The sequence below is a fragment of the Schistocerca piceifrons genome, chromosome X, assembly GCF_021461385.2.
Source record: "Schistocerca piceifrons isolate TAMUIC-IGC-003096 chromosome X, iqSchPice1.1, whole genome shotgun sequence".
Lineage (NCBI taxonomy): Eukaryota > Metazoa > Arthropoda > Insecta > Orthoptera > Acrididae > Schistocerca > Schistocerca piceifrons.
Window position 1 is genome coordinate 743,704,845 of NC_060149.1, and position 14,473 is coordinate 743,719,317.

At 45.2% G+C, this 14,473-nt stretch overlaps 1 protein-coding gene across 1 annotated transcript in view; it reads left to right on the forward strand.

Moving 5' to 3' along the window:
• Positions 1-1,724: 1,724 nt before the first annotated feature.
• LOC124721131 (protein obstructor-E) overlaps positions 1,725-14,473 on the forward strand; it is a 59,020-nt gene continuing 46,271 nt past the window's right edge. The window contains exon 1 of the mRNA XM_047245945.1: positions 1,725-1,818. Coding sequence (XP_047101901.1) covers positions 1,767-1,818 — 52 coding nt within the window. The 5' untranslated portion in view covers positions 1,725-1,766. The remainder of the gene's footprint in view (positions 1,819-14,473) is intronic.

Here is a 14,473-nt window from a genome sequence, read left to right on the forward strand (position 1 = left end):
CATTGTCAGTCCTCGTGTGACGTCATCAGAGAGGGGGTGCTGCATTGACAGTTGCGTGAATAAAACAACAAGGGATCACTCTAAGACCCCCTTCCCTACACCCTCGCCCAGTTTGGTAACGCCCCCAGTGTCACCCATGCAGTTCGTTGAGCACGTTACAAATGTGCCTGTCAGAGGCTTCGACGCCCACTCAGCTGATTGGTGCCTCGCGGCTGCTCTAGCGCCTGTGGGCAGGCAACCCCTCTGACATCGCTTAGGTGGGGTTGCCTGCCTCAGGCACTACAGCAGCCACAAGTTTGGCAGTAAGGCTCTTTGCAATCATAATAACTTTCTTCTAGCATCACCCACTGGAATGCAGCTGAGCATTTCTGTAAGGCTCTCACGCCCGCCCGGTTGACCGTGCGGTTTAGCGCACGGCTTTCCGGGCGGGAAGGAGCGCCTGTTCCCCCGCACGAATCCGCCCGGCGGACTTGTGTCGAGGTCCGATGAGCCGGTCAGTCTGTCGATGGTTTTTAGGCGGTTTTCTATATGCTACGGCGAATGCGGGCTGATTCCCCGTATTCCGCCTCAGCTACACTATGTCGGCGATTGCTGCGCAAATAAGTTTTCCACGTACGCGTACACCACCACTACTCTACCACGCAAACATAGGGGTTACACTTGTCTGGTGTGAGACGTTCCCTGGGGGGGGGGGGGGGGGCGAACCGCAGAATAACCTTGGGTTCGGCGTGGGGCGGTGGAGGGGTGAAGTGGACTGCGGTAGTCGTCGTGGGGTTGTGGACCACTGCGGCTTCGGCGGGGATGGAGCCTCTTCGTCGTTTCAGGTCCCCGGTTAACATACAATACAATACAAATAAATACAAGGCTGACAGTTGCGGCTCTCGGATGGAGGATGAAAGTTGTGGATTCCGAACCTACCCGATTTCATTGTCGTGTATGACAGAAAAGCTTTGCTCGAGGGTTGAGTGGCATCTCGGGGTGGTTCCCAAGGCCTGCTTGGCGTATTTTGAAGTTACGGTTTTTGGGATTTCATCCCAGATGCGCGGCCTCAGCGGTGCGTTAGCCCAGCTGTGATGTAGCAAGTATCAATTTAGCTTGCATGTCGATAAGAATACAATACAATACATACAATACAATGCAAGGCTCTCGCAGAGACTAAACAACCCCGTGACGAATCTTGGATCTCTTGGGTCTTCTCTTCCTCTTTCGACAAGCCAGCCGAAAAGGGACCCAACACCAACAAACAATACTCAAGAACTGGTTGACAGACATTTTTTAAACAGCCTTCTTATGATTCTTCCAATAATAAGTTAGTGTGGCTTATGAACTACCCAGGGCTCTATTTACGCGGTCGTTCCACTTTAAATCGTTCCATGAAAACACTCGTCGAGACATATTGACTGTGACAGATTCCAGTAATTCATCACCGATGAATTAGTAAAACGACGACGGATCTTTTTGTCTGTTTACTAACATTTTATTGCGTTTCTTTTTAAATGGAGTGTACGCAGCAGGCACGGAATAATTACTCGTGCCGTTGAACTGCAGTAGCCGAGCAGTAAGTTTCTCGGGCGGTACGCATGGAGAACAGGGAATGAGATCGGAGACATGTAACTGGTGCGGTTACCTTCTGGCCTAGAGACTGCGGTGTCAGTGAAGGGTGCGGGCTTGGCGACAGGCCGCCAGAGGGCAGCAGCGGCGGCCGGCCGCGTAGAAATGTGTGTCGCGGCGGCCGCGGGAGGCTCAGTCTGCCCGCTGCCTCAGCCATGAACGCCGCCGCAGTCTTCGTCGCCGCTGTTGCGCTCGTCCTTGGCTCTGGTAAGCCGCTCTCTCGCTCCACAAATATTTGTCCGTTCCTCAAATCGCATTAGTCGCTGCACCCCGGCGCACGAAAGTATGACGGGTCACCCGCCACTATGTATTTTTCCTCTCTAAGACACAAAAATGAAACTGCCAAATGTGTATGTCTGCATTGTCTCCACCAGATTTTAAGAACAACAGCACCATCCTCTGGACGATATTTGGGTACTTTCTTGCTTCGTAAATGAATCTCCCTCGGACCGGAGATAATCTGTAGTTTCTAGAGAATCACAGGACAGCTTAAGCCGACGTCAGGCTAATGGTATTACTTATTTGGCAGTCTTGTCGAATTACCTGAATTGTAAATGATGTCCCAGGTTGTCGCTAGAATTTGATGACGCGCGAGTCGATAGATCGTGTACCTCCGAGCAAGCGGCAGCAAGTGCGAGCAGTTCTCGAACTTTCACAGTCGAATTGTTAGACTTTCACAGCCTTGGCGCGAAGAAGTTTTAGGAGAAATCCTTCTCAGCTACGGGAAGCGATCACTATCCAATCTGCACGAAAAAACGATCGCAGGCTCTTAGTTTTCAAAGCAGTGTATTTGGTCAGGAAGAGAACAGCAATCCGGTTTTGTTTCCACTGCGCATTTAAAAGTTCCTAAAGGAATGTTTATTCCATAAATATTTTATTTGTGACTTTTGTTGAACGTAGGATACGTATGACAAGCAACATTTCGTCAACTGCACGAGTAACATTTTTGCTTCGGAACACAAAGTGTACAGATCAGGGACGTATGTGAAAGTAGCACGTAAAACGGACTGCGCTGGTCCTTTTTTTGTGTCCGAATTGAAAAGTAATCGTTCCGTGGCGGGCGGTTTTGTACGAAAGGTGACAGCGTGTAGCCGAGAACAGGCAGCAGAACTAGGTCACTTTCGATGCTTGTGTAAGTTCCAGAGGTAGAGCACCGATCCAGGAGCCCGAGTCCGTGGAGCACGGTTGCGGTTGCTGACTGCAGCGTCTTGACAACTGGCTGGCCCAGACGCTCGCACCAGCAGTGTTGCATACAGTTTCCCTTAGCCTCGCTGATGCGTTTGTATTCCTAACGACAATATTGAGATAAGGAATCCCGACATTCGATATTGTTATACTTGGACTTTCAAATCATCTTCGTTACTGTTGTGGCCTTGGCAGTGTTGTAATCGCCTACAATGGTCAAACAAGACTTGTAGCTCAGCCGACACAAGTCGTAGTATGCAGCTCTAGAGGGTGGCATAGGTTATTACACAATAACTGAGAACTAAAGCTCGCCCATGTCGGCAGGAAGTGCATAGCTGCTGAACGTCATCGAGATGGTGTAACGGGTAAGACGCTGGGACTCCCGTTCCAGAGCATTGCTACCCAAAACGGAGAAAGAAAAATAAGGAAGCGACAAGATGCTGTCAGAAAAAGTGCTGTGACCATTATCAATGGGACGTTAGCAGCATCCTACTTGAGTTTTATAGGGAAACCCGAATTTGGTTAGCTGGACGTGTATTTGAGCTAAGCTCCTCCCGAATGAAAGTCCAGCGTGCTGACCCGTTGCACCGCCTCACTAGGTGACTTAACACTCAAATCCCCGTCCTACCATCCGGCTGAAGCTTCTCCGCGATTTTCCTAAATTGTCTCAGGTGAATACTGGGGTCAAGGGTAATTTTGCCCCCATCGTTAACCAAGTGAACCACTGTTCTTCCTCCAACTACCTATTACACGCCTTACTTCATTATTTCACAATAAAAATTACTGGCTCTGCGCTGCGAGTTTATTTCATTAGACAAATATTTTGCTTTATTTTGAAGTTAGGTAATGCATATATGAAATTTTACGCTCTTAATTGTTGCTAATTAGGAAATTTACTCACAAACCTGTTATGAGATAAGGTTTGACTGGATGAATCATATCCGACTGCTGTGATCAAGCTCATTACATTTTAACAAAGTATCCTCCATTTTAATGACAATTTTTTACTGCAATATTGACTCGTTCATACCTCCTTGTTACCGTCCACAAACTATGTGTGGGCGCGTGTGTGTTTGCATGTATGTGTGTGTGCTTAGAATACTTGTACTGGACTGGTGCTTGAATATCTAAAGATATTTCGAAATAACTGTAATTTTTAGGAAAACTGGACAATTTCACGATGCTACTCTCTCTTCTACCCCTTTCCTCTCTCTCTCTCTCTCTCTCCCTCCCTCCCTCCCTCCCTCCCTCCCTCCCTCCCTCCCTCCCTCCCTCCTTCCCTCTCTCTCTCTCGCTCTCTCTCTCTCTCTCTCTCTCTCTCTCTCTCTCTCTGTCTCTCTCTCTCACTCTCTCGCACCCCCCCCCCCCCACACACACACACTCACTCACAAACACCACATCAGCACTATTTGCATGTAAAGTGGCTTGCGGTATGTAGAGGTAGAAAAAAGTAACAAACAAAGAACCTAACCTTAGGTAAGTTAGTGACGATAATATGTTAGATGAGTGGAAGAGACACTAGTGTAAATGACTATAGCACACAACTATCGACCTAGTAGTGAGAGTATTAGTCATTTTCGCTATCAGCGGCCTGAAAATTCTACAAACCATTCAAAGTATTACTCACATTACTGCGCCGTCAGTAGGAGTTTAAGGCCACTCCGCCATTATATTCTCATCTTAGGTTCTACGCTCAACCCCTCTGATCGTCACATTTTGAATAGACTCAAAGTCGAAGATATCCTAGTGACCTCACATCCTTGTACTCTTAAGGCTAGCAAAATTCAGTTAATCTAGAAAAAGAGTCATACCGAGAAAAATTATTACCAATATTTAAAAAAAACATCCTCCCGAGGTCTAGTATTTGGCTCTGTTATTTCTGTATGAGTTTCACTATTAAGCCTGGTGATAATATGAAACGGACTGCGTGACGCAAAGAAATGCATAATGACGTCTCACTAGAATATGAAACTCAAGGGGGAAGCTGTAAGTAGCGTTGTCACCATCATTAACGCTGGAGCACTTCAGTTACCTTATCCGCAAACCACACGTCGCGAATGAAGCACGGGTTTATACGTATGGACATGCAGACTTGTGGAAGCTACAGGTTCAGAGCACCAAGCGAGAATGAGAAAGAGTTTCGAGAAATGCCAAACGACACTGAGGTGAGTGTTGGTTGCACCAGTACTCTAGACCTCGCAGGTCAGCCAAAGGAATTTCTGTAACTAAAGCTCAGAACAGTTATAATAACAAAATGATGAAAAATATGATAATAAGGAATGGAATATGGTCTCGAGGATTGTTACACGTCCTTGCACCACCATTTACCAAAACAATAAAAACTTAACGAACACGCTGAAACGATAAAGATACGCCGTTTACGGCCGAATATCTAATGTCCTCTTAAGTCACCTGCCAAAATTATTCTGCGTTTCTTTGTTTAACCTTTCTGCGATTCAAAAGAAAATCCAAGACGGCAGCTACAGCCTGTTCGCAACTGAAAAACACTTCACAAAGAGCAGCAACTTGCTGCAAGATGCTCGAGAACTTTAAGGACCATCTTTATGTCAACCCTCTGTGAATGACGTAAACAGAATTCAGCAACATCAGCAAACACAAAGTCCACCAAAGATCTCGATACAAACAGCCATAGAATCCACACACAAACACACACACACACACACACACACACACACACACACACACACACACACACACAAACACATACTAGACTTTCTGGACTGAACTGCATAACAACTACAGACCAATGACTGTACTCTGTATTGACTTAAAAGTGTCGAAAAGGACTGAGCATTACTGTAATTGAAAAATGCACATTTGCAGATTTTTAAAATTGTCTTGTAAGTATAAAAATCAATTGCATGACATATTGAAATCACCTTTAGTTCTGTCTATAAATGTCGCAGTTGAATGCTGGTATAAATCGCTCCGAGCGGGCATGAGAAAGCTATTCGAAAACCCTAGTGAAAGTTCGTTGACTTCTCCCAAGTCCGCTAGACAGAAAGCACCAGTTTTACATTTGCCACTCAGTGCGTGTTTATCTAGCGGTAGCACACAGTTAAAGAACCTCAATGGCCCTAATACCTGAATTTATTGCAGGCGCTGCACAACGATGCGGCTTGACCAGTTGGGTATACTATCTGAGCGAAACTATAATATTGAACATACTGCCGAGGATTCCGCACATGGTGTTAAATGTGAACAACGATTAAGATGTGTACTAGCCTTACACCTGCGTCTGTAGAAAACAGTTGCCTCTACGTTAAACAAACATTAAAAACTGAACTTTGTGATAGTAGTTCGGTAAGTTGCTCCAGTAGTCATACGTAGGGTGCCCAATTAAGGTGCTAATGATAAATGCGATAAACGTTTTATTTCTCATAGATCGAGGAGACTGTTTACTTTTTTAACTCCTTATCTAGTTTAAAAACTAAACAGTGTGCGTACTGCCTAAGCAATAAACGTGTCCTAGGATCGCACCATGTCCGTTCTCTTGACGACCATCCTCAAATTGAGGTACCGTGTCCTGTACGTTGAGTAATTTGTAAATCAGTGATGAGCCTTTCAGTAGTTCCATGGTAAAATCTGTCTCACCTCTTCTCTTCCTCTTTGTTATTCCCGAGAAAATTTATTATCTCACCGACGCGTTAGATAATAGATTGGATTGGATTGGATTGGATTGGATTGGACTGGACTGTTTGGGGGAAGAGACCAAACAGCGAGGTCATCGGTCTCATCAGATTAGGCAAGGACAGGGAAGGAAGACGGCCGTGCCCTTTCAAAGGAACCACCCCGGCATTTGCCTGGAGCGATTTAGGGAAATCATGGAAAAACTAAATCAGGATGGCCGGACGCGGGAAGATAATAGACAGCTAACACCATTTAGGCAGTGTGTCACGAACTCGCTTATTCCATAGCAATAACTTGCTGTCTATGGGAATGGACTGCGCATGTGTCGCACAATATTGTGACATTCGAGCAACTAAATCAGAAAATTTAACACTTGGAAACACAAATTTTCCGATCCCTGAATACTATATACAGGGGATAGGCAAAATAATGTTAACACCTGTACTTACTTGGGTATAGTTTATTAATAAGGGTTTGGACCGCCATTTGCCCGTAATACAGCTGCGATTCTTCTTGCAATACTGGCATATAATGATTGTATAGTTTCCAGTGGAATGTTATGCCAGTCTTCGATCAGAACCTCATCTAACTCCTGTAGTGACGGGGGAGGCGGAAATCTGCTCCGGACTCTGGTCCAATATTGCCCACAAGGGTTCGATAACGTTCGAGTCCGAGGACTGTCCTGGCCAGGGAGGACGGTGCAGTTCGGTTGCATGCTCCTCATGCCACGATTGTACTGTCCGGGCTGCGTGAATGGGTGATTAATCGTCCTGAAATATGACATCATTGTTGAGGAATAACATTTGAATCATAGGGTGCACCTGATCACCTAAAATGTTCACATAATCGTTGAGTAATGATGGGACCAGCAGAATACCATGATATGGCTGCCCACACCACTACACTTCCACCTCCATCCTTAACCATTGGAATCAAGCGATCAGGATTGGAGGCTCCCTTTGGCGTTCTCCAGACGTAAACCCGGCCCGATGTTGGGGATAAAGAAAACGTTGACTAGTCGGATCATATGACGTTTTTCCACTGATCAGCCGTCCACGATTTATGCTCCTGACACCATGTTTTACGCTCCTTTGGTTTGGTTGTCATCACTAATGGTTTCGGTATCGCAATTCATCCATGAAAATTCGCTTTGTGGAGTTCTCGGTGGACAGTGTCGATAGATACGGGGTCTTGAAGATGCTACTGAGCTCTGCAGTCAGTTTAGCTGCCGCAGTTTTGTGCTGTTTTGACACAATTCGTGTTAACTTACGACGATCTCTGTGATTTAGTTTTGATTTGCGCTCACTATTACGTTTATACGATGATGTATTTCCTTTTCTTTAGGCTCTCATGACTATTGAAACAGTTGATCTTGAAACATTAAATAAGTTGGCTGCCTTGGTTACTGATGCTCTAGGTAATTGGGTCCCCACAATCTGCGCTCTTTGGAACTCTGTTTGGTCTTTCATCGCACGTTGACCTCGGGCTCTGAATGCAGATACGAAGTGTGCACTACTCGTAAACAACCTGCACTGATGCCTAGTCCGCACTGAACACGCACATTCCAGTGCGACAAGTGCCTGACCTGCGTTGTTGACCGTCAAACACAACCATCCCATTACTACCACTGTTCACATTATTTTGCCTGTCCTCTGTAGGTATTAGCGAGAAGGCGACTGGAAACTATGGCTCTTATTTCTTAGCAGAATAACTAGAGGTTTCCTGTGAACTGAAGTGTACTTGGAGTTTTAGAGCATCTATACTAATCTATAGGCAACTGCCGTGCCGCAGTGGATACACCGGTTCCCGTGAGATCACCGAAGTTAAGCGCTGTCGGGCGTGGCCGGCACTTGGATGGGTGACCATCCAGGTGGTGGTGGTGGTGGTGGTGGTGGTGGTGGTGGTTAGTGTTTAACGTCCCGTCGACAACGAGGTCATTAGAGACGGAGCACAAGCTCGGGTTAGGGAAGGATTGGGAAGGAAATCGGCCGTGCCCTTTCAAAGAAACCATCCCGGCATTTGCCTTAAACGATTTAGGGAAATCACGGAAAACCTAAATCAGGATGGCCGGAGACGGGTTTGAACCGTCGTCCTCCCGAATGCGACCATCCAGGCCGCCATACGCTTTTGCCATTTTTCGGGGTGCACTCAGCCTCGTGATGCCAATTGAGGAGCTACTCGACCGAATAGTAGCGGCTCCGGTCAGAAGAAACCATCATAACGACCGGGAGAGCGGTGTGCTGACCACACGCCCCTCCTATCCGCATCCTCACCTGAGAATGACACGGCGGTCGGATGGTCCAGATGGGACACTTGTGGCCTGAAGACGGAGTGCATGATGATATACTAATCTCTAGTTTCACTCTTAAGTGAAATTATTCTTTAAATTACCGTCTATAGGTGCATCTGCAATAGACCTATTATAAATGAAACATTTGCTAACTTCACCTGATATTTCATTCTAGGTTGTATGACGTTGGGAACCGAAATATACGCATCAGTATATACGTTTAGAGCCTAGTCTCGAATGGTACGACGACCTAGAGTTCTCTCCGGGTGAAGTGCAGCCCTAATCGTCTACTTATATAATGCTTCACCGAACTACTCGAGTTGTGAGATTCCTGTTATTGTAGACTAGCAGGAAAAGCGAAGGAACACAAAGTAGGGCTGAGTAGCTCTTCATCTTTGTGTAATTCAGCAGTAAATGAAATACTATGTTGCAAGTAGCTACTTACGACGTTTGAAGAAGCGACTTTTATTGATGGATTTGGTATATTGCATTGATGTAAAAGAAACAAGACCGCTTGCGTTACTATGGAACCAGATCATGAGCAAAATAAAATTCGCCCGAAAATATTTAGAGTAAGACTGACGCCCGATTGACCCTTGTTAATGAACATCACAGGAGGTACTAGAAATAGCCATCGTTGACGTCGATGCAGCACAATGCTCGATTTATCAAACTACAAGATACACGTAGCAGCTTTATCTGAGGGACAGAAGCAACAGCGTTTTCAGTGCTCTGCTCTGGCTCTACCAATGAGTGAGAGTTGTTTGAGTACAGCTAAGCCTTCAATTTGCTCCACAGGTAAAAATCACAGGGGGAGAGATGAGGCGATTGAGGTGTCCAGCACAGCCTCTGCTGACTGTCCTCTCCTCACCGAACACCTCATGCACTGATGACAAGCTTGTGAACTCGGTGTGTGCTGTCCCTCCGTCTTGCTGAAAATATCCATGTAGTCGTTCATCTTCTGTGAGCTGACTCACACATTGTTTAAACATTTTCTGGACGTACCGCTTAGCATTAACAGATTGGTGAAAGAAATGTTTTGCGATGTGAACAACAAATACCAATCTTGAAATTCTGCAACGCCTCTTCAGTGTACTGACAGGGATTCTCTGATGCATAATGAAGCATGTTCTGTGAGTTCACATACCACGAGCTGAACCAAGCCTCATATGAAGAAATGTAACCTGAAGATTCCAAAGTCCTTACTACACTCAGAAACCGCCGGCTGAACTCAGCACGTGAAAGTTCGTCTGGACGCTTGAACTTACGTACCACAACATTTTCTTTCATGAGAAGCTCTCCTGCTCATTAAGAAGGGCCACTTCAGGCGTACAAATATTTTTCAGGTCAGTTTTATTTATTTTGCCCACCCTGTATTTGTGGTGGCGTGTTATTACGCGACTATTTTTCAACCTTGAACTGTTTCCTCGTACTGTAATAAGTGACATCATGGTTGATCAACTTAGTCGTAGTGGATGACCAGTTTAACGTAGACGTATTCCTGCTTGCTCATTATATCAACAGATAAGTCGAGCTTATACCACTTTCTTGAGAACTTGCAACGACGTAATAGAAAGATACACAGCAGGAAAAGGAAATATCGATACATACTAAATTAGTCATGAACACTGGTCATATTCTGGAGACATAAGGATGCATAATGAAGTTGTTTTAGCACAGGAAACACTTCATTCATTACCTTTCTATCATCATTGTGATATTCATAATCTCCAGTTTTGATTAGAAACTGAAATTATTGCTCATATCCTTGACATCTTCCACATTTCACCAGCCGAAGTTCTGTTGATGTAGTGAACCAGCTTTCATCTATTATTTTCAGATTTCACAAACATTACTGCAAAAGACCTATCAGTATTATATGGTGCTAAAACACTTTATGTCATTGACCTTTCAGTTGACCAAACCTCAAACCTCAATTAGAAGTAGCCCAAATGTAAAATGACTGGATTAATTTTCAGAAGCGACGTCAGTCACAAAAAGAGACAATTCTCAACATCTGGAGAGAAATCGACAAACGTATCATTACCTTTCACCACAGTTGACTTTATCCTGTGAATATGAATGAAACAGGTGCTTACCATTCACCAATACGTTGAGTTGATTATTTGCACAAACTGTTGCTTCAAAACCCGAGCATTGCATGGGTATATCACCAGACAACATATACTTGGTTGCCTCTGTAAATGCAGATACTAAGAACAGACACACAACGTCTAGGACTGGATTTGAACCTGCAATCTACCCCAACGTAACGAAGGCCAGTGTTGATAGCCCCGATCTGTGAATCACCATATTTGTCACCCCGAAAATGACTAGCAGCATCCTTTTGCTGTAAATCTCCACTGTAGCGACTTGCGAATCACTTTCAGAGCTGAACACCCCCACGCATCAACTCGGTACATCCAGACGGCGCATTTCTGAAATCTCCGAAGTAACTTCCAACAGATTTGAACCACTTATCAACAGTGCGCCGTTAGTTCTATGTTCCACAGTAAAAATTGCTTGCTTTGCGCAAATCGCACAAACAAAACTATTCCTATGAGTTTATCTGGTAAAGATGGCAGGTTTTACTCTCATATTTTAATAGAAACAATCTGACTTCTTATATTCACGGCGAATGGTATCCATCATATGTAGGTTGAGCCACTCCGACCCATCTCCAAACCAGGAAAAACTATCCATGATCCGCGAATGTGAAGAGTGATGCAGTGACTGACCCAGTATAAAAGGAAATAATGAAAAAAAATGTAAGAGTATATTGTTGGGCTATGCTTCAGCAGTGTTTATGGACATATAAAGAAACCATAGGTCATTCTAGAGTTTTCTTCTGTTAATCGCTCCCACATGTTACCTTACATTTTTTCTGTCCAGACGTCTGCGCACTGTCCCAGTAGGTCAAACCAGTATTTTTGATTAGGGATACTCAAATATTGCAACAAATGACAGCGAATAACATTAGCACTACCAGATCTATCATGACTACCAACCACTTTGTCACAAACGTCTTGATCATGATGACATCAATAATGGTATTTAGTTTTGAGGGTGCTCTCTCTCTCTCTCTCTCTCTCTCTCTCTATATATATATATATATATATATATATAAAAACGCCATTGTTTCCTGCGCACGTACCCCAACATCAATATGAGATCTGATCACCATGTACACGTACACAGGCCGCACAAGGGTTTGGCATACTCAGGATCAGGTGGTCGAGCAGCTGGGTATAGCCTCCCATCCTTGCACCAGTGCCTGTCGGAGCTCCTGAGGTGTCGTAGAGGTTTGAAGATGTGTAGCGAGACGTCGATCGAGAGCATCCCAGACGTGCTCGATAGGGTTTAGGTGTGGAGAACAGGCAGGCCACTCCATTCGCCTGATATCTTCTGTTTCAAGGTACTCCTCCACGATGGCAGCTCGGTGGGGCCGTGCGTTATCATCCATCAGGAGGAAGGTCGGACCCACTGCACCCCTGAAAAGGTGGACATACTGGTGCAAAATGACGTCCCGATACACCTGGGCTGTTACAGTTCCTCTCTCAAAGACATGCAGGGCTGTACGTGCACCAATCATAATCCTACCCCACACCATCAAACCACGACCTCCATACAGGTCCCTTTCAAGGACATTAAGGGGTTGGTATGTGGTTCCTGGTTCACGCCAGATGAAAACCCGGCGAGAATCACTGTTCAGACTATATCTGGACTCGTCCGTGAACATAACCTGGCACCACAGTTTGAATGACCAAGTACTGTGTTCTTGACACCAGGCTTTACGGGCTCTCCTATGACCAGGGGTCAGTGGAATGCACCTTACAGGTCTCCGGACGAATAAACCATGTCTGTTCAGTCGTCTGTAGACTGTATGACTGGACACAACTGTTCCAGTGGCTGCGGAAAGGTCCCGAGTAAGGCTACATGCGGTACTCCGTGGCCATCTGCGGGCATTGATGGTGAGATATCGGTCTTCTTGTGGTGTTGTACACTGTGGACGTCCCGTACTGTAGCTCCTGGACACGTCTCCTGTCTGCTGTAATCGTTGCCATAACACACGGGGGGTCCGTGCTACGACCTGCTCTGTTTGACCAGCCTGCAGTCGCCCTACTATTCTACCCCTCATAACGTCATCAGTATGTATTCTTTGAGCCATTTTCAACTCACAGTTACCATAGCACGTCTGAAAACGTCTGCACACTTACTCGCTAAATCGTATTCTGACATGCACCAACACAACTTTGCGCATGTGGACTGCTGCCAGCGCCACCATGCGACGACCGCAGGTCAAATGCACCGCATGGTCATACCCAGAGGTGATTTAAACCCGCAAACCACCCACCAGAGCGTTGTTTCACCATGTATGAGTGGCCGGGCTAAATATCTCACGAAATAAGCGTCAAACGAAAAAACTACAAAGAACCAAACTTGTCTAGCTGGAAGGTGGAAACCAGATGGCGCTATGGTTGGCCCGCTAGATGACGCTGCTATAGTTCAAATGGATATCAACTGCGTTTTTTTAAAAATAGGAACCCCCATTTTTTATTACATATTCGTGTAGTACGTAAAGAAATATGAATGTTTTAGTTGGACCACTTTTTTAGCTTTGTGACAGATGGCGCTATAATAGTCACAAACATATGGCTCACAATTTCAGACGAACAGTTGGTAACAGGTAGGTTTTTTAAATTAAAATTCAGAACATAGGTACTTTTTGAACATTTTATTTCGGTTCCAATGTGATACATGTACCTTTGTGAACTTATCATTTCTGAGAACGCATGCTGTTACAGCGTGATTACCTGTAAATACCACATTAATGCAATAAATGCTAAAAATTATGTCCGTCAACCTCAATGCATTTGGCAATACGTGTAACGGCATTCCTCTCAACAGCGAGTAGTTCGCCTTCCGTAATGTTCACACATGTATTGACAATGCGCTGACGCATGTTGTCAGGCGTTGTCGATGGATCACGATAGCAAATATCCTTCAACTTTCCCCACAGAAAGAAATCCGGGGACGTCAGATCCGGTGAACGTGCGGGCCATGGTATGGTGCTTCGACGACCAATCCACCTGTCATGAAATATGCTATTCAATACCGCTTCAACCGCACGCGAGCTATGTGCCGGACATCCATCATGTTGGAAGTACATAGCCATTCTGTCATGCAGTGAAACATCTTGTAGTAACATCGGTAGAACATTACGTAGGAAATCAGCGTACATTGCACCATTTAGATTGCCATCGATAAAATGGGGGCTAATTATCCTTCCTCCCATAATGCCGCACCATACGTTAACCCGCCAAAGTCGCTGATGTTCCACTTGTCGCAGCCATCGTGGATTTTCCGTTGCTCAATAGTGCATATTATGCCGGTTTACGTTACCGCTGTTGGTGAGTGACGCTTCGTCGCGAAGTAGAACGCGCGCAAAAAATTTCTCTTGTGCCCGGTGGCAGAACTGTACACGACGTTCAAAGTCATAGCCATACAATTCCTGATGCATAGAAATATGGTACGGGTGCAATCGATGTTGATGTAGCATTCTCAACACCGATGTTTTTGAGATTCCCGATTTTCGCGCACTTTTTCTGCTACTGATGTGCGGATTAGCCGCGACAGCAGCTAAAACACCTACTTGGGCATCATAATTTGTTGCAGGTCGTGGTTGACGTTTCATATGTGGCTGAACACTTCCTGTTTCCTTAAATAACGTAACTA